Source organism: Sceloporus undulatus, chromosome 1 (genome assembly GCF_019175285.1).
Source record: "Sceloporus undulatus isolate JIND9_A2432 ecotype Alabama chromosome 1, SceUnd_v1.1, whole genome shotgun sequence".
Lineage (NCBI taxonomy): Eukaryota > Metazoa > Chordata > Lepidosauria > Squamata > Phrynosomatidae > Sceloporus > Sceloporus undulatus.
This window is the reverse complement of record NC_056522.1, coordinates 94,586,345-94,606,822: the sequence shown is the minus strand read 5'-3', so window position 1 is coordinate 94,606,822 and position 20,478 is coordinate 94,586,345. Positions and strand designations below refer to the sequence as shown.

Below are 20,478 nucleotides of genomic sequence, written 5' to 3'. Positions count from 1 at the left end.
TCTTTATCTGGGTGTTTTGAGCTCGTTCTTTAAGAAACATTTTTTGGATGCCCTCCATACTCTTTTCCCTGGAAGGCCGGTCCTCCAGTGTTGCAGGGCCTCGTCCTCCTTGGCGGAGGGCCCACCTTGGGCCCTTCTTCTTCTCCTCCTCCCCCCAAATAATCCCAATGCTTTTTTTTGGGGGGGGGGTGATCCAATCCCTCCCCAACTGGGTTCCCCTCCCAAAATAAAAAGCCCCGGAGGCGCCTGCGCAGTGCAGGGGCGCCAGATTTGGCGGGAGGGGGAGTGTCCAACAAAAAAAGAAATGGCAAAAAAGAAAAGGGCCCCTTTGTTTGATGGCATCTGTTTACAGAGTTTACTCTTTCATCTCAACCTGCTGTTTCCTCCTCCCCTCTCCGGCTCCCGAGGAGTTTTGCAGCCGAGGAGGAGCTCCTCTTAAGCCGAGAGAGAGAGAGAGAGAGAGAGAGCAAAGCCAAAGCCAGCCAGCCTCCCAAACCCTTCCTCCTCCTCCTCCTCCTTCCTTAGACCCACTGGCTTGACTTACACTTTCCCCCAGAGACTCATGCAAGGATGGCAAGGAGACCTAGGCACAGGTAAAATCAAATCAAACAATATATATATATATATATATATATATATATATATATAAAATATGCACCAAAAAGAGAGAGAGGCCAGCCTCTTTGCAACCCCAATAATGCCTTTCTCTGGAGGGCTCTCGCTTTCTTTCATTCTTTTGCAGACATACAGAATGCGCGCCCTTTCCTTCTTTTTTTGCAGTGTTTGGTGTTGGTGGGGATGATGGGTTTAGCAATTAAGGCAGTGGTGGTGGTGGTGGTGGAGGAGGATTTGTGGTGCCTCTTTGCACACCTGTCATGCCACCGGTTTGCATTGAAAAGATGTACAGTTGCTTTCCTTCTTTCCAAAGCCAAGCTTAGAGTCTCTCTCTCTCTCTTTCAAACTTTGCAAACTTAATAGGAATTTCCTTTGTCTCTTGATGGGTTTCCAAAACAAAGTTGGGCTAAGACGGCTGTGTGTGTGTGTGTGGAGTAGGGGGGATCTTGAACCCTAATACTTCAGTAAAGCATTCAGACCCGGTTCTGGGGAAGAAGTATATCAGGGGGTCGAGCAAATGGCCCTCGGTGCGAAAAATGTTGGAGGCGCTGGGCTGAAATGGTATTCATTCATTCATTCATTCATTCGTGTTTTCATTCATTCTCGTGTGAAAGGAAGGAAAGGGGGAGAAATGCGTGACTGTCAGGCAGATGACAGGCAGCGTGTGGAAGAGACCCCGCTTTCCTTTTGCAGTGCCTTCTTGCCGCTTTGCTTTGCTTTGCTGTCCCTGAAAGAAAGGCGGGGGAATCAAGGGGCTCTGCCTGCAAGGATCCCCTGGGTTTCTTTTTATTTGTTTCCAAGGTTTGTATCCCGCCTTTCTCCCGCAGCGTGGGGCCAGTTTTGGCATTGGGAAAGTGCCGGGTGTGTGTGTGTACCGTCCATATGAGTGTGTGGGGGCGATTTTGGCATTGGAAAAATGTGGTTTTGTCTGTCTGTGTGTGCATGGAGAGATTGTCAAGAACCGAAGAACTGTCAGTGGCTTGGTGACCCTAATCTTGCTGTTTTGCACGCTTTGCAAAGCGTGGAAACTTAAGGGGAAACTGGGCAGAGAGTGGCAAGGACACGAGTGGGGAATAGGGGGAATAGGGGTCTGTTGGGTGTGAAGTTGTGGCGTGTTGGAAGCCTGGAAGGGGACGAAAAAAACCCTTCCTACTTTTGCTTCCCCCTTCCCTGCTTTTCCCAAGTGGAAGAAAGTTGGAAAGCAGCGCCTCGTGGTCTTGAGGAAATGCACAACTACACAAGACACGTGTTGTGGGTTGTTTTCTGACGATCCCGGGGCACTCCACGTGCTTTTCAAGGGTGGCTTTCCCCTCCTCAATAGAGTCTGGACCCTCATTTTGAGCCTTTCCGAAACCGAGCTCCTTTCATTTTGCACTTGGAGAAGGGATGAGGAAAGAAAGAAAAGGAGAGGCATGGAAGGGGAGCCACGTGTGTTTGCAACGTTGTGTGTGTGTGTGTAGTGTAGTGTAGTGTGTAATGTTGCAGGGAGTTTGGGTAGGAGGAGGAGGAGGAGGGTTGCACCGCCGCCATCTGGGGCACAGGGTGGCCAGTGGTGTCCTGAGGAGGACAAGGCAGGGCAAAATGTAGGACCTTCGAAGGAGAAATTTTGGACATGACCCAGGAAAAGCTCACAAAAATGTGCATTCAGGCTCCTTAGGCTCCTGGACAGAAGGTTGGAAGTGGAGGACAGGTCCTGGGGGAAAGGAGGGTCTCTGATCATCCTGAGCTCAAAACAAATCCTATCCATGATCAAAATGGAGGGCTTTTTTGGAATTCCTCCTGGAGAGAAGGTTGAAATGGAAAGGTGTCCTGAAAAAGAAAGGACCTCTGGTCACCCTGACTGTAAAACTACTAATATAAATGTAAATGCATGCTTCTTAGTCCTGTTGTTCCTTCTGGACAGAAGCTTGAAATGGAGGACAGGTCCTGGCAAGGGAGTATGGCTGGTCACTCAGAGGTCAAAACACTCCTATAAATGTAAATTCCTGCTTTTCAGTCATGGTCAAAATGAGGACCTTTTGGGGATTCCTCCTGGAGAGAAGGTTGAAATGGAAAGGTGTCCTGGAAAAGGAGGACCTGTGGTCACCCTCAGCTAGAAAAACTTATACATTTAAACTGATGGTCCTTAGTCTTGCTCAAAATGGAGGACCTTTTGGGATTCCTCCTCCTGGACAGAAGGTTGAAATGGAGGACACGTCTTGTAAAGGAGGACCTTTGGTCACCCTGACCTAGAACTACTAATATAATTGAAAATTCATGCTTCTTAGTCCTGCTCAAAATGGAGGACGTTTTGGGATTTCTCCTGGACAGAAGGCTGAAGTGGAGGACAGGTCCTGGGAAATGGGGACCTCTGGGCATCCAGAGGTAAAAACACTCATAAATTTAAATTCATGGTCCAAAGTTGAAGTGGAGGACATCACCTGTAAAAGGAGGACCTCTGGTCACCTTGGACCTAAAACTACTAATATAAGTGAAACAGAAAGCTGAAATGGAGGACAGGTCCTGGAAAATGGGGACCTTTGGTCACCCTGACCTCAAAATACTAGAAATGTAAATGTATCTTTCTTAGTCATGCTCAAAATGGAGGACCTTTTGGGATTCGACCTGGACAGAAGCTTGAAATGGAGGACAGGTCCTGGCAAGGGAGTATGGCTGGTCACTTTGAGGTCAAAACACTCCTATAAATGTAAATTCCTGCTTCTCAGCCATGCTCAAAATGAGGACCTTTTGGGATTCTTCCTGGACAGAAGGCTGAAATGGAGGACACGTCCTGTAAAAGGAGGACGTATGGTCACCCTGACCTAATACAACTAGTATATAAATGTAAATGCATGCTTATTTAGTCCTGCTCAAAATGGAGAACTTTTCAGGATCCCTCCTGGACAGAAGGCTGAAATGGAAATGTGTCCTGGAAAAGGAGGACCTGTGGTCACCCTGGCCTAGAACTACTAATATAATTGAAAATTCATGCTTCTTAGTCCTGCTCAAAATGGAGGGCGTTTGGGGATTCCCCCTGGAGAGAAGGCTGAAATGGAGGACAGTTCCTGAGAAAGGGGGGACCTCTGGTCTCCCTCTCCAGGCAGAGCTCCTCCTGGGCTCCATGGCCCCAGTCCCTCGGCCTGCCTTCGTGCAGCTTGGGGGCGCTGTGTGGGGAGGAGGAGGAGGAGGGCGGGCGGAGAGGCGGGCTGGCCAGGGCCTCGGTTGAGGGAGGGAGGGAGGGAGTTCGGCCGGGGCCAAAGGCGCGGCCTTTAAAAGGCGACGGCGGGGAGGCGCTCCTAGATTTTTATGGCAGTGTGTCAGCCTGAGGTGGCTTCTGTCTCTGCGAGGGACTTGGCTGAGGGAGGAGGGGAGCCTGTCCCCTCAGACCCCCCAGTTCACTGCCCTCTGCCTAGTTCAAGTTGTCACGGAGAGCCATTGTTGGGGGACATAAACCCTTCTATAAACACTGGAAATAAATACATAAGACACATAAAACCCATCATCATCATCATCGCAGGGTTCTCTTGGCAAGATTTGTCCAGAGGGCTTTGTCTTTTGTTTTTATCTGTCTGATCTTTGATTGCATAGTTGATGCTGATGCTTTTAATCGTTACTTATTTTAACTAATTCTATTATTATTATTATTATTACCTATTGTTTTATACTTTTTTTTAGATTGTATGCCATTGGCAGGCTTTATTTTTATTGATTTGATCATTTGTATGTACAGCGCTGTGTACATTTACAGTACTTTAGAAATAAACTATACTACTACGACTAATAATGTTTTTGTTTGTTGTTTGTTTATTTTTTGTCCTATCCTTTCCCCTGAGGCTGAGAGAGTCACCCTCCCTTTTTTCTAGTTTCTATGATTGAGTGGGGATTCGAACCCAGTTCTCTGGAGTCGTAGTAGTCCAACATTCAAACACAGAGAATAGTTTATCACACAAAGTAGATTGGTAGTTTATCCTGTGAATATCCTGGAAAAATCGTGTAATAATGCAAAACGATTTCACACAAAACAGAATAGTTTGTCACACAAAGGAGATCAGGAGTTTATCCCGTGAATATCCCAGAAAAATCACAATTACACAAAACGCACAAAACCTGCCATTAAAGTGGTCACAAAGAAGCATTGAGGCTCATCTTTTTACTTTCAAGATTTCAGCAACAATGCATTTCTGATATCGCTTTATTTGCACCATTGCATGTGATAATCATTAGTGCAATTGCTCGCCATTGTCGCTTTATTTGCGGGGTGAATTAAATGCGCTTTAACCTCTCTTTAATGCTGAAATTAGCCCCAGTGTCATAAACTCCTTAAACACAGAGACAGGCTCTTTCTCTCTCTGCCGCAAAAAATTTGGAGCACCTGGAGGGCTTGGCAATGAGGTGAAATTGCCTCAGGAACCAAAGTGGCTGCCCTTAGGCTGACTGGGGCTATGTTTCCACCTTTCTTTCTTTCTCTCTCCTTCAGTTTCATTGTCAGTGTTACTAGTAATAGTAGGAGTTGTAGTAAGTGGCAGTAGCCAATCACTTCTTCCCCACCCCCCTCCATTCTCTTTCTCCTCTCCTTCTCTTTCAAATCTGTTGCCCAATTTGGTTTCCTTGACAAAAACAAAAGTGTAGTAGTCCCGAACAAGGCATATTTAAGTAAATCTATCAGGTGTAGGGGGAAAGGGACTCTTAACCCTGCTTCTGTTGCAAAATTAATGCAATTTGACACCTCTTTTAACCGTCATGGCGCCATCCTACACAATCCTAGGATTTAGTACGTAGAGAGATCTTGTAGCACCTTTGAAACTAAGTGAAAGAAAGATGTTGGCAGCATGAGCTTTTGTAGACTAAAGTCTACTTCCTCAGATGCATTTCTCCAAATGCATCTGAGGAAGTAGACTTTAGTCCACGAAAGCTCATGCTGCCAACATCTTTCTTTCATTTAGGCTCAAAGGTACTACAAAATCTCTCTACATACTGTTTCCACAGACTAACACGGCTATATCTTTGAATCCTAGGATTTGTACATACAGTATAGAGATCTTGAAGTGCCTTTGAGACTAACTAAAAGAAAGAAGTTGGCAGCATGAGCGTTTTTGTAGACTTCAGCCTACTTCCTCAGATGCATTTTGTAGTTGTGGCACCAGAGTTTTCACAGAGAAGGCTAAATGTCTCACAAAGTTACAAATCCCAGAATGACATAGCATTGAGCCATGGCAGTTTAAAGCGGTGTCAAACTACTTTAATTCTGCAGTGTAGATGCGGCCCCTGTTGGGAGACAGGTCTTGGCAGGCATGGTGAAGTCCTTAGTTTACCATGGCACTGGTTACTGGTGCCAAATATTTATTGGTTTTGAAGGGAAATAAGAGATTAAAACACTGGGTCCATTTATTGGGTCCACTTTTGTTGGTGGTTGAATATACAAACATTTAAGTCACCCAGAACTCTTAGCTGACAAGAGGAAAGGGCTAGTGGCAGTAACTGCTGAAGGGTTGTTTTGAAATTTGAAACTCTGGCCCTGTCTTATTAGTTGTAAATCCCACTGACTTTACTCCCAGTTGAAATCAGTGAGATGTAAAAATCCCTATCCTGTTATTGGTATATGATGCCAGACCTATTGAAATCAGTACGACTTTACAATTAATCTATTGCACTGTTTACAGAGGGACACAGGGTACAGTCCTGTGCTAGTTTCTTCAGAAGAAAGTTGATAAATATACTATCATTGCAATCTAAGTTATGATTAACCATGGTAGGCCAGAGCCAGCAGTGCCTTTTAGTACTTTTTAGATTATTTTGATCTTAATGAGACTCTTGAACAAGTGATTAGGCTGCAGTCCTAAGTGTACACACTTGGAAATAAAGCCTCAGTCAGTTGGACTTCTAAGTAGACATGCTTAGGATCAAGACCAAAAAAGCATTAACTGTCCCTGATATCTTGGATTCCTAAGCAATGTATTCTGGAGAAATTTGGAAATCAATGACATATTTATTATTGATTGACCACAGTTATACTTAGCCGAGTCTGACTAGTCAAAGTGCTTCTTATTAAAGTCCATGCAAAAGTATAATATAATGGTGTTGAGGAGTTTCTTCTGGTCTTTGGCAGCAGGTGGTAACAAAGTACAGAAGTTCTTTTATGCTATAGCACTGTAACATTGTGTTTTGGAAGTTTTATAGTTCTTAAAGCATTGTCAAGGGAATTGCTTCTAATCCTATGTTACACATAAGGAAACTGAGGCTGAGAAGTAGCCTATTACCAAAGGGCACCTAGCAATAGATTGTACAATGTGTTGCCTCTTGCTGAAATGTATTATCATTGCAATCTAGCTGCAAGTGAGGGATTAAATGTAACTCTTACCTTCCTTATACAGTACTCGCCATGCATATATGAACTAGCAAACAGAATAAATAAAAGAGTTTAGATGCAGTCTTCTCACTTGCAGGGGATACTTTTCAATAGAGAAACATTTAAAGTCACTTTTTATGTACAGTGTTTGCATTCTGAAATGGTAGGAGTCTAGCAACATACATCATGTGAGTCTGCTGATGATGCGTTCTGTCTCTAAACCTATGATTGAGTTTGGATTCAAATTTCAAGTAACCCAAGCTGAGCCCTGACAGTCATCTAATTTGATTCATAAGCCATATAGTCTTATGAATCATCAATAGTCACCAAGTGGGGTTACTTGATGAATGATGTGATCATTTCATTTTAGTCAGTATTAAGAATTGAGTGGAATTGGTGACCTCATTTTGCATTTAGATAACAATTTGTAGGCTCTCAATTTCAGCACATGCCTGTCTGTGATACTGACAGTACATTAGAGGTTCTATAACTTAAAACTGTATTTTGTGTATCCACGTTTATTGGGAAGCTTTTAGGTTTTGCAGAAATTTAGGCCTGTTACAGACTGCCAAAATAAAGCTGCTTCAGGTCTCTTTGGAGGTATGCGATTTAAATGATGCATGGGTCCTAAGAGTCCGGAGGTCGCGCCAAAGCCACACTCCATTCCTAAGCACTGGAGTGCAGCTTTGGTGCAGCTTCCGGATTCTTAGGATGCATGCATCAGTTAAACAGCATACCTCCAAAGAGACCCAAAGCAGCTTTATTTTGGCAGTCTGTAACAGGCCTTAGTCTATTGTTAACATTAGAATAATTGAACTACAGCCTTTAAACTACTACTACTAGATAATCCCATTGACCTGGCACTCTTTCTGTTAGGCATTCAGCCTTAAATATTACATTCTTAATTGTTCCAGTGGTAAGACAAGATTGCTGTAATAAGCTTATATATCAAACGTATTTTTTAAAAATTGTATTTGAAGTTTATCTCTTTCATGTATCACTATAATTAGTTCTAAACCATCCATATTTTCTGTTCCCCTGTAGATACAATCTGTAAGCTGACGTTTCAAAAGTTATGTTTATGTTTTAAAGTTAGAAAGAAAACATTGCACAATAGAACTGAAGCAAGGCAACATCTGTTGCAAAATGCTGTCTTTTAATTTTACTCAACTGGAGGGGTTAAAGTGGATGATTGTGTGTTTTTCTACTCATACACTGTTTTTGGAGGAGACATCCTAGGGCAGTCACTTAATGGAAAATAAGTCAGATGGACTTGAAATAAGAAAGCTGTTTATGTTGAAACTGTGTAATTGTTCACGTCAGTGCTGTGAAAACTTCAGATTTTACACTTCTCAGTTGTTCCTGCACTTGGCCAGGGCTTGTTGATACTGCTCACTTTATTTACAAAACAGTCTGATCACTTGGTGTCCTTAGGTTTTCATATGTTTTGAGAGGTCTTTGCCCTTGGGTATTTAAGGCTGCAGCCCACCTCTTGCATGTTTGCTTAGAAATAAGTCCCACTGAATTCCTGGGACTTGCATTCTTTTAAGTAAGTTTGAAGTTGACACATTATTCCTAAGTAAGAGTGCATAGGAATTTTACTTGGCATTTTGTTGTTGTGTGCTTCCAATTTTTACGACTTGGGACAACCCTAAAGTGAACCTAAAATGGAGTTTTCTTTGCAAGATTTGTTCATAGGGGGAGTTTGCCTTTGCCTCCCATTTGACCAAATCTTGCAAAGAAAACCTCATGTTAGGTTCACCTTAGGGTTACCATAAGTCAGAAAAAATTAGAAGCCTACAACCACAAAATTGTCTTCAGAGTCCAGCCCAACTCTCAACCATGCTGGTTACTTTACTTGGCATTGTTATTGTGTGCCTTCAAGTCGCTTCTGACTTATGGCAACCCTAAGGGGAATCTATCGCAGGGTTTTCTGGGGCCAACAATGTGTGACTCGCCCAAGGTCACCCAGTGGGTTTTCATGGCTGAGTGGGGATTGAACTCTGATCTCCAGAGTTGTAGTCTGTCACTCAAACCACTACACCACGCTGGCTCTTGACTTGGCATTAGCCCAATTGAATTCAGAAAGCTATCAGTGACAAAATATGGTACTTAATTTACTTCTCTGTGACTACCTATAGTATTAAGATGTAATTTTTCATGGGATCGTTTGAATATGCATGCTTCTTTATCTAGGTGAAACATAAGAGCATTCTTCAAATGATCTGGCATAAATCAAAGATTCTGAGTATGTACTTGGGCAAAGGACACAGCCTCTGTACTCTTTATTGTCCTCAACATTGTATTTTAATTTGAAGCCATCATTGGTTGAACAGCTGCCAAAAGCGTAATTTGCCACTGATCTAACAGTATGAGCAGGTCTAAACATGTACAGTAATAAGAAGGTTACCAGCCTTATGGTTGTATCTGTGGATACTAAAAACAGCAGAACCAGTTCAGAATACTAGAACAGAATGTAGAACAAAATCTTGCAATGCAAGTTTCTGAACAATTACCCTCATAACCTTTTCAAAGGCTCTTATGTTTTCCTAGGTTTTTTTTTTTTTTGGTAAATTTTGTTCTAAAGAGTCTTGGTTTTCTGTCCTGATCTTTCTCCAGCATATACAGCAGTGATGACGAGGACGATGATCTCGAGGTGTATGATCATGACTACGATGGTCTGCTGTCCAAGGGTGGAAAACGTCATTTAGGGAAAACCCGGTGGACCCGGGAAGAGGTAAATAGCAGCTCGTGTCTCAAAAAAAGAAAGATGTGGACTACAGACCTTGGTTGCCATAAGTTTTCCAAGCATAGAGTAGATGTTGCTATCATGCTAATAAATATAAAGTTGAATATGCTTAGATTTTTGTAAGCTACCTCAGGTCAACTGTGGACAGAAAGGTGGGATGTTGTTGCGGCTACAAACAAGCAGTTTAAAACCAGCACATATACTTGTGATTAAGTCCTTGTGACTTAGTGAATGTAGGCTCATGTATGGCCATCAGGTATTTTTGATGTGATCCTTGTGGCATGGATGCGAAATGAGGGTAGATGAAGATAAACAGAGGGTGACCAAACCTGGGAGAACAGTAGGACAAGCATTGATGGGCCTACTTGGGTACCGGATAGTGGCGGGAAAGCATCCGGGAAGCAGTGACTATTTTAGGCTTACTGTTTATTTTCCAGATTTCAAACCCTTGATGCAAGTCAATAGAACAGTGGATCCATATAAATGAAGACAGTGGTTCTGGGATGAGATACACAATACACCCTCAGCTTCTATTATGTTGCATGGCTGAATTGGTTACCACAGCTGAAGGCCTGTTTCAAACAACTGGTCAGCTGTTTGTTACAGACATGCAAACTGGCGTTATTTACCTGATCAAAAGTTTACTGAATGTGATATACTATTTAGATATATTTGCTGTGTGGCAGAGGAGTTACATTATTGCATAGTGAATGTGAAGGTTTTGTGATCATCCTTTATCCTGTTTAGCCACATTTTCTCATTTATAATGGTTGCTATAAGGGGAATAAAGACCACAACATCCTACAAGCATAGATGTATGAGCCTAAATCATTGTCTCCCCCAACAGCCTTTATGAATGAATCATCAAGCAAAATGGCATAGGGTTAGCTTCCATTTTCTTAGCTCTTTCTATGTTAACTATTGGGAAGGCAGTACAGTCACCCCTCCAAGTCCACGGATTTGAGATCCATGGACTTGGAAATCCACAGGGGGCGACCTCCATTGATGTGAATGGGGTGCGTGCCCATGGTTCACGCCCCACATGCATGTGCCCCATTCAAACTATGAGGCTTGAATATGCACACATTTTGGAACAGGGGTGGGGGGGGGACGGAACAGATCCACCGTGAGTTCCAAGGGCCAATTGTAGTTACAAGACTAAAAAGTTTGAACTTAGTAATTCAAGCACTGGTTTCTAAACAAAAGCAAATTATGTAGTAGGATAGATCCCCTTACTAATGATATCAGAAACTGTTGCTTAAATACATAACTCAACACTAATGGACTGAAACTCTGAACAACTGGATTGCATTTCTAGAACTAACCATTCTTAAAATACTGAGAAATGACTTACAACTAACCTATTTTAAATATATTTCTTCTTTTTGGAAAGTTAAATGTAAGAAGTTGAACACTTTGGCCCGTTACACATGGGCAAAAAAGTACGCGCACAGCGCGTACTAGGGTTAAGAGGGGACGGTGCTTCTGCACTGCCCTAACCCTAGTACGCGCTGTGCGCACACAAAATGGCGACGGCCATTCAACATGGCTGCCACCATCGATACGTCACGCCCACGCCGCCTCCAAACAAGGTGGCACGGTTGTGACGTATTGGGGTCGTGGCTGGGCGCTTAGGGCGTCCTTTCCGCGACCCCAGAAGGAGCTCCGTTTCGGAGCTCCTTCGTGGTTTGGTCCGCTGGGCGCAGCCTTTAGACGGCTGCACCCAGCGGACCAAAGGAGAAAGGGGCCAAACGGCCCCTTTCTCCTTCTCCCCGCCGCCGCAGGGTGTCCTTGGGGCTTGAAGCCCCAAGGACACCCCTTTCCAGGCTGCGGGGAAGGGGCCTTTTGCCACTTCCCCACAGCCCGGAAAGCAGCGGATTGGGGCCTCAGCGGCTGCCGCTCTGGCTGCTGAGGCCCCGATCCGGCAGGGAAAGGTGCGCCTACAGGCCGCCCCTAAGGGGCAGTCTGTAACGCGTCTTTAGTAACTTTAATTCACTCTTATCACCCTTAGGATTTTTAGTACAAGTTGCTATATTGAAAAATTCCCTTTGTAACAGATAATTGAAGCTTGTTCTATTTCTGTGCAGTCGGATTTTCAGGATAGTATTTGACATGATTTAGTTTCACTGTCAGATGTTGATATATAAATTTATGTGAAGCTTAGGCTGTTGTTGCACTACTCTCTGATACTCCTAGAGAGCTTGCCAAAGCTATGGTTTTGTTTCCTAAATTCTTAACAAAGGTTATTGGGTCAACCTTATCACAAGGAAGCAGTTCTCCAAACAATTTCGTTAGATTAGTAGGGTTATCAGGAAGAGTACTCAGAAGAAGGTTGGAGATTACAGGCTTGCTCCTCACACCAACCAACTAAATTGGTAGTTAGAAATAATAGTTGGAGCATCAATTAAAACATTACACCTGAACAGTGTTTCTGCATAGTAGTTCTCTGCATCTTTGCAAGTGATGATCAGCAAAGATTGTGAGCTTGTGGTGGGATAGCTTAGTAAAAAAAAAATGACACTGTGTGACTGTTGTGCAAAGTATGGATTCCTTGTTGGAGAATTAGGAAAGAACTTGAAAATAAAATTGCCAGTATCATGCTGCCTTTATACAGTTTATGTTTCAGCCATACTTGAAATATTGTGCACAATTCTGATCACTCTACACCAGAAAGGTTATTTCAGAGCTGGAAAAATGTCCAGAAAAGGCCAACTTGAATGATGAAAAGGCTAGAGGAACTCACTAGTGTGAAAGAGTTACAATGTTTAGCTTACTTTTTTAGTTTAAAGGGTGAGGGAGGTGAACAAGTAGATGACATAATATTTGTGTGTAAAAGTATTTGTGTGGGGAAAGTTGATAGAGAGACTGTGACTCACACAAATAGATTTTCCTGCACAAACTAAGCTGTTTGTTTGTGTGAGTTCACAGATGACCACTCAAAGAAAAACAGCTACAGATAGGCAACCTATCTTTCTCTATTACTCCTAGAACCTGGGGTTATCCAATGAAGCTGAATGGTAGGAAATTAAAGTTAGATAAAAGGAAGTACAGTTGGTCCTCAACATTTGTGACTTTTGCTGATTTGATTATTCACAGATTTGATGAATATGTTCTCTCTAGGAATCTGTAGGTCCTCCCGCCCTATTCTGCCAGAAGATGACTCTAAAGTCACACTGGAGGACCTATAGATTCCTATAGAAAATACATCTGAAGCCAGATGTTGACCATAGAATTGTACTGGAAGACCTAGAGTTTCCAAGAGAGGTGTTCTCTCAGGTTAAAAAAAAAGTTGTTTGTTATTTGCGACTTATTCTAATGCATTTCTAATGCATTTTTACTGTTGTAACCCACCCAGATTTCTAGTGATATAAATAAATAATTTATTATTATTATTATTTATCCACTTTCACCCCTAACCCCAGCAAACATGGAGGGGCCACTATAGTTCTTAGCACAGTATATATTTGAAGGGTCGGGTTCACTGTCACAATATGTAGTTAAGACCACCAACTTGGATAGCTGTAAAAGGAGATTAGACAAATTCATGTAAGACAAGTCTATCCATGACTACAGATCATGATCATTACATGTTGTAACCAGTGCTGGTGATAGTATATCTCTCAGTTGTTGGGGAACATGAGTTAAAAAGGAGAGTACTGTTGTGCTCTAGTCTTGTGTATGGGCATTTCATTGACCACTGTGGAAAAAGTACTGGACTGGACTGTTTGGTCCAGCAAAGTCATTACAGTGTGCCTGCATTATACACAGGTGTTTTTTACGTGGCTTCCAGCATATGCTGGAAGCCACAACGGAAGGAAGGGAGCCGGAAGGAATCAATGGTGCATGCTCCCGTGGCGTGTGCCACGCCGCCGTGGGCACAAGCCCTATTCATTTGAATGGGGCATGAGCATCTGTGTTTTTTCCCTTATGCAGGGGGGCCTGGAAAGGATCCCCTGCATAAGGAAAGGGTGCATTGTACTGTATGTTCTTCATGTTCAACAATCTCTCCCTACTTCCATTGCCACATCTACTTAGAACATGACAGTACTTTCAGTGTTAAATGTGATACCTTGTGTGTAGAGTATCACTTTGCATATTCACTTTTCAGTATCATCTCTGCAAGGACTTGAGTATTTTCAGGCTACCTTCAGTCTTGTACAGTTGAATGGGTTGCCCAACACTAAAGAGCAAGTCATATTTAGGATAGCCCAAATAAATGACAAATTCTAGTATCCCAAGAGAGAAGGCTGACAGTCTTTTATTACTACCAAATAACAATGCAGCTTTATGCAAACATGCATTATTGTTAAAATACAGATTATGTCATGGTTGCCAAAATGATGTAGTAGTGAATTGCTCCCATTATATGTACTTACTTGTAGGCTTCATGCTGGTTAACTTAATCTTAACAGTGTCATTGTAGGTTAGTGTATGGTACTTGGAAAGGGAGAAATTGTGTTTGAATCCATGGTCAGCTGTGAGGTTGACTGGGTGTCTTTTGAAAAGATGCTACATATGAAATTGTATCTTATACTAAATTTGGGGGTGCTGTTCATATACCAGTCATTGAATTCACCTCTTTGCTGATTCTGCTGGGGTGATTCAGCTGGAAAACAAGATACAAGGGGAAGACTCCTCAGAAACCTTGTATTTCAGTGGGAGCAAGAGGGATTGAGGATCATCCACAGCAGTCCAGGCCATATAGAGGTACATGCAGCTTATGGGTTGGCCACCCCTGTTACAATATTCTAATTGTTTAGCTGCTAGTTTTAATGTAGGTTTCCATTTCCTATTTGTAAAAGTGAAGATGCTATTCAGCAATGTATTGTTGGTCTAGTTTTAATCTTTGAAATGAAATAAGAAAATTACTTGAGTTTTAAATGTCTTTTTAAAAAATATCTTAGGATGAAAAGCTAAAGAAACTTGTGGAGCAGAATGGCACAGAAGATTGGAAAGTTATTGCCAATTTCCTTCCTGTAAGTAGGCCTCGTTTTCTGTTTATAACCACACATTTATCAGTGGGTGAGAGGGGTGTTTCATAATTGCAGATGAGGACTTAATACAATTATAGCAATTTGGGAGGCTTGCGGAACTATCTACCTTGTATGTTCACATTTAAATTTATTTCTTTCACTTCTCATATGAAATGGAAGAACGAAAATGTTAAAAGCCTTTTGAGGGGGATTTCATGTACAACAGATGGTTGGTACATCATATATATCAATAGAACAAAAAAGGCCTCAATGCAGGAAAGCAACTCACTTTGATCTGTAGTTGCTGTTGCTTATTAAATATACAGTTCTACTAGCGATTTTTGATGTAGTTGTTGAAATTCTGTAGTTGAAGTTTATGATTTATTTATTTTTAAATAATAGCTGATATGTTAACATGTAGCTGCAGTTCTATCTGTGTGATAGCTGTGATCAAAAATTAAAATGTTATCAATTATGGAAAGCTTTTACAGTTAAAGCTGTCCGTGTGTGAAACTGTTGAGGAGCCACAGTTCAGTTTTACCTGTTTTAATAACCCCATGCTTGTTCTCTGAGCCTGATGATGATGTGAATAATAAGCTATTGCCCTGAACTGTTTGTGTTCAGTGCTCTAACTACTGCAGCCCTCCTCCACATCTTCTGTTTAAGTTTTTCCCCCCTGATGGAGACATGTTAAAATAGCTTGTTAGTATGAACCAAGTAATGACCTCTCATGTGAATTAGCTGGTTTGCTGGACTTTTTTTTTTTTAAATATCTGCATGGCTTTCCTTTCTCTAGCCACTCCATTCCCTATCTCATCAGGTTTTAATACATCTTTTGAGACATTCTGTTCCTTTTACTTTTCTTAGTCTGTTGTCAAAGTTCACCCTCCCACTTCTGTCTGTCAGCATTCTGTATTATTATTTGCGGATAGATTGGGGTCCTCTTTTCTTTCAGTATTTTTTCTCTAAAGTAATTCAAGGAGTCAGACTGTGAATTAGCAATCTTAAGTGTTAGAAGAACATGGTTACTGCAAAATATCGAAAACAATAAGAGATTTGAACTCATCCTCTGCTTCTATTGCAGCATATCTCCAGCATGGGTATGTTAGCAGAACCTGAAGTTGAAGAAGTCCATGCTTGATACTGGGTCTTGCTTCCTGTCCTCTTAGCTTAACTACATTTGTTTTTGAATCAGTATTAGAAGAATGGCTATACCATACAGAGGACCTACATGCAAATAAATAGTGCAATATTGCAGTAATATAACAAACACAATTATATAACAAAACTGAATATCTGAATTATTTCATGCATCTGCAGCATCTATGCACTAATTTGTTGGGGTTTGTTTGTTTTGGCACTATTAGAATCGAACAGATGTACAGTGCCAGCATCGGTGGCAAAAGGTTCTAAATCCAGAACTTATCAAAGGCCCATGGACTAAAGAAGAAGATCAACGGGTAAATACCAAAGTGATTTTAATCTAATTATTGTATCAGCATGAAATCTTGTGCACCCAGCATAGTTATTAACCTAATATCTGCACTTAATAGTGTGGTTTGATTTATTTCCCCACTGTTACATAAATGATCATTATAAATGGTAACATTTCCATTGTAATCTAACATTACTTGAAATCATTAGTTGATATTTTTAGTTCAGTGTGCTATCCTTACAAGACCAAAGCAGTGAGTGTAATGTACATTAGTTAAAAGACTCAGCTGTGAGTCCCTAACTCAGACATGCTCTATCTAGGTAACCTTAGGTAAGACACTCTTGTTCACCTTCTGCTCCTCAATCTTTAATTTGGGTGTGTGTACTAGAATAGTTGTGTAGAATCCAATCATAAAAAAATAGTATCTCTTCCTATGCATATTCCTTTGGGATTTTTCTCTGCAATATATTTTTAATTGTTTTCATCCCTGTTATCCTTTCCAGTTAATAATGAAGCCGGCCTTGCGGGGCTATTTGCTAGGTTGCTGAAATCACACATATAAAGCACTTTGTGATTTAGGGAGAGTGATGATGATGGCAGCAGCAAGTTATTATTACTATTACTCTCCAAGTAAAGTAGTTTGGAAAATCTGTATTGGGCTTGCAATGCTTAGTTGAATCAACACTTACATTATTAATTACTAGTTGAGTAGCAGTTGGTGTTTCTGTCACAATTTTTAGTACAAACGTTCACCAAACCTACAAGTAACAGGCTTCATTTTAAGAGAGGTGTTCTTTCAGCTTTTACATCTTCTAAGAAGATACCTCTTATGTCATATACATAATGTAAAAGCAAATAATGCTTTTCACCTTCAGAATTATAGCTTTATTTGTGATCAAATTCTAAGCATAATCCTGTTTTTCAAAAGTAAGTGTCACTGTATTCCATAGGGCTTTCTCATGAACAGGTGTATTCAGAATTCAGCTTTGATCAGTTAAAAAAGATGGATGAAATCCCAGAGTGTCCATACACCAACAGAACAGATCCCATAGAACACAATCCCTTCCTTATTCAACTCTGTTTGGGACCCTCCAGAGCAAATTGGGTGGGGAATGGGGGAGAGAAGAGGATGTCCCATGTGAGTTGTGGAAGTCTGTTCATGCAGTGTTAGAATCCATCCATATAATTAATAATCTTCGATGCCTCTAATTAGGTGATGGACCTAATCTTCACTGACGCTAACAGGAATAATTACAGTTTGGTCTCATTTTTATAACACAGAAAGTTAGAGGTGGTGTTTTTGTGTGTGTTTTTTTAAGGTAATAGAGCTTGTGCAGAAATACGGCCCCAAGCGTTGGTCTGTCATCGCTAAGCATTTGAAGGGAAGGATCGGAAAACAATGTAGGGAGCGGTGGCACAACCATCTGAATCCAGAAGTTAAAAAAACCTCCTGGACTGAAGAAGAAGACAGAATTATTTACCAAGCACACAAGAGGCTGGGAAACAGATGGGCAGAAATTGCAAAGTTGCTGCCTGGAAGGTAATGAAAGGGAGAGCAGTTTAAAGGAAAGTTTGAGATTGGGGGGGGGGGGGGGGGGGATGGTAAAATTCTTTTGTCATATTCAGCAGAACAAATACATCATACGTTTAATGTGTATATGGCATTGTCAAGCCAGATAAGATCAGTGTTGTGGTTTATCAGGTGATTTGAAAATAGAGCTACTTGCCTTTTTCATTTTCGTTTTTAGAAGACATTTTCTAAGTGATACCTGGGCAGTGTAGGAAGCAATTTAACATGAGAATATAAGAAGAACCCTGCTGGATCAGACCAAAAGCCAATCTAATCCAGTTTTCTGTTCATATAGCGACCAGGCAGTTGCCTGTGGAAGCCCACCAGCAAGGAAAGAGTGTCTTGTATTTTCCTGCACTTGTTATAAAGAAGGATAGTGCCTCTGATATTGGAGGTGACACCTAGCTATACTAAATTTAAAAATTTTCTGGACAATACCCTCTCGGTAGGATTTGGGCACAAATTTGTCACAGATTATTTAAGGCTGAGTAACTCCCTAATGATCCTGAACTCATGCCATATGACTATATGGATAATTTCATATGTTGCTGGAGAAAGAAGTATATGCAATGATACAGTTTATGTGGATAATAAGACTTGTCAATTTCCCATATTAATGTTTTATGAGCCCTATATGAAGCTCAGTAACACTACCCACATTCCTATAACAGTGGAAAAGGAGAAAGCATGACTGACATTGTAATACCTTTACAGTTGTAAAGCATTTGAGATGAACAAAATATATTTTATAAAATATGAGTAATCTAAGTTAATAACACAATGAATAATGATTTTTTAAAAAAATAATAATTAAGGAACTTACCCTTTTATGGATCTTCTGAAGAATACTGCAAAAAACAGAAGAATTGTTTAAATAACATCTCCTTTCCTTCTCTGGATATGATTGTCAGGGCTACACACAAGCTCCATCTTAGGTCTTAAGATGGAGCTTGTGTGTAGCCCTGACAATCATATCCAGAGATTGTTGGTTTAGAATGTCACTGTCTTTTAAAATTAAGAGGTGTGGAAACTTGCACCTTGGAAGAAGCTATCTGAACCATTATTTTATTTTCCTATTTGGATCTAAATTCCTCCTTTATCCCAAGCACTGGTATAAAAAGAGTCTTGCATTCATGTTTTGATTTTAATAATAGAAGGGACCACAAGCTGCTCAGTATCAAGAGTTGTTGGGCAATAATAAACTAAGTATCAAGAAGTTATGGATAATTTTAGGTCATTTTGACATAACCACATAGTCAATTGAGAGCCAAGGAGAACTAAACTGTTTCCTTCATTGACTGTATTATAGGCTTGAACTCTCAAGGTTGACATTAGAAAATTACCTTAGAAGGTGACTATTTTTGCATTAACTTTGTGCAGCAGTGGAATGCATCAGAGCTTCTTTTGAAATGGCAGTGTGCATTTCAAAAATTCAAGAGGCTGGTTCAGCAAAGAATTAGGAAGTTGCTCCACATATCTATTACATCATATGCTAAAGATGATATACAGCTGAAATGATTAATTTATCCAAGATTAATATACAATATAAGAGAAAGGTAATGACCTGGGTTCAAAACTGGAATCAGAAATGTAGGAAAACCTGTTTTGTTTACCACTGTCTTTCTTAGACTTTAAAAAAAAATTGGCAATCTTTAAAAAGTGGAAGTCCAGTGAAACAGAGTGTAGATCCTTGTGCATTTGGGAAACAGTAAAAATCAATTTTTTGTGAATTTGCAGAAGCTTAGTCCATGAGGGCAGAATGACATAATGTGATATGACCACCATTAAAACACACAAGAACTTCTCAGATGGTTCTAGAATGGTTATATGTAACTACTGTATATAACTACAATCTCTTGCCAGTTAACCATAATCAAGCCTGGAAATGCTTTTCTTCCCCCCATATGTCTATCTTCTTGTGCAGAACTGATAATGCTATCAAGAATCACTGGAATTCTACAATGCGTCGAAAGGTTGAACAGGAAGGTTATCTTCAGGAGTCTTCCAAAGTCACCCAGTCTTCCATAGCCACAAACTTTCCGAAGAACAACCATTTAATGGGCTTTGCTCACACTCCAGCTTCTGCACATCTGCCAGAAGACACCCAAACCCCAGTTAGAAATGACTACTCCTATTACCATATTTCTGACACACAAAATGTAAGCTGATGGAGACAATTCAGTGGGTTAACAACTTCATTTCCCAGCAACTGACATATTGTAATGGCCATCCATGATTGACAGGCGATGTGTGTATGTACATTCATGTACGTACACATAGGCATAATTCAATAATTTTTAAATAGCATGTGTAGTTAATGGTTTATAGTTTGAGATAGTTTTAAAATACTGTTTTAATACTATAACTTGTTTAATGTTTTAACATTTTAGCTTTTCATATTTTTATCTGTGCCTGCATTTGATCTTGTGATTCCTTTTTGTGGCTAGGAGAAAGATAGAAAATAGTTCAGATAAATAGATAAACATGCATCCATACATAAGGATTCCAATGTAACATTGTACCATCAGGCATTCCTTATGGCTGGGAAGAATCTTCATTAGGATTTCTCATTTCAAACTGCAGTCCTGTGCATACTTACTTCAAAATCAGTTCTGCTGAATATAGAGAGATTTACTTTTGTTCTATTATGCATAGTATTGCTTTTGTCATGTAGACATCTTTTATATGCTTATCTAGGAAGTGTATATACTGTTTGAACTACAACCAGTTCTAAGTAGAAGTATAGGATTGCCCTGTAATGCTTTTAGCAGCTTTGTCAATTCTTCCAGTTTTAACTTTAAACCAATGACG

At 40.7% G+C, this 20,478-nt stretch overlaps 1 protein-coding gene across 2 annotated transcripts in view; it reads left to right on the top strand.

Annotated features, from left to right (window-relative positions):
• The first annotated feature begins 296 nt into the window (after window positions 1-296).
• Window positions 297-20,478, top strand: part of MYB (MYB proto-oncogene, transcription factor) — a 42,067-nt gene continuing 21,885 nt past the window's right edge. For both annotated transcript variants that reach the window (XM_042446552.1, XM_042446551.1), the window contains exons 1-6: window positions 297-593; window positions 9,560-9,677; window positions 14,594-14,665; window positions 16,030-16,122; window positions 17,417-17,637; window positions 19,592-19,826. In XM_042446552.1, coding sequence (XP_042302486.1) covers window positions 571-593; window positions 9,560-9,677; window positions 14,594-14,665; window positions 16,030-16,122; window positions 17,417-17,637; window positions 19,592-19,826 — 762 coding nt within the window. In that variant the 5' untranslated portion in view covers window positions 297-570. The remainder of the gene's footprint in view (window positions 594-9,559; window positions 9,678-14,593; window positions 14,666-16,029; window positions 16,123-17,416; window positions 17,638-19,591; window positions 19,827-20,478) is intronic.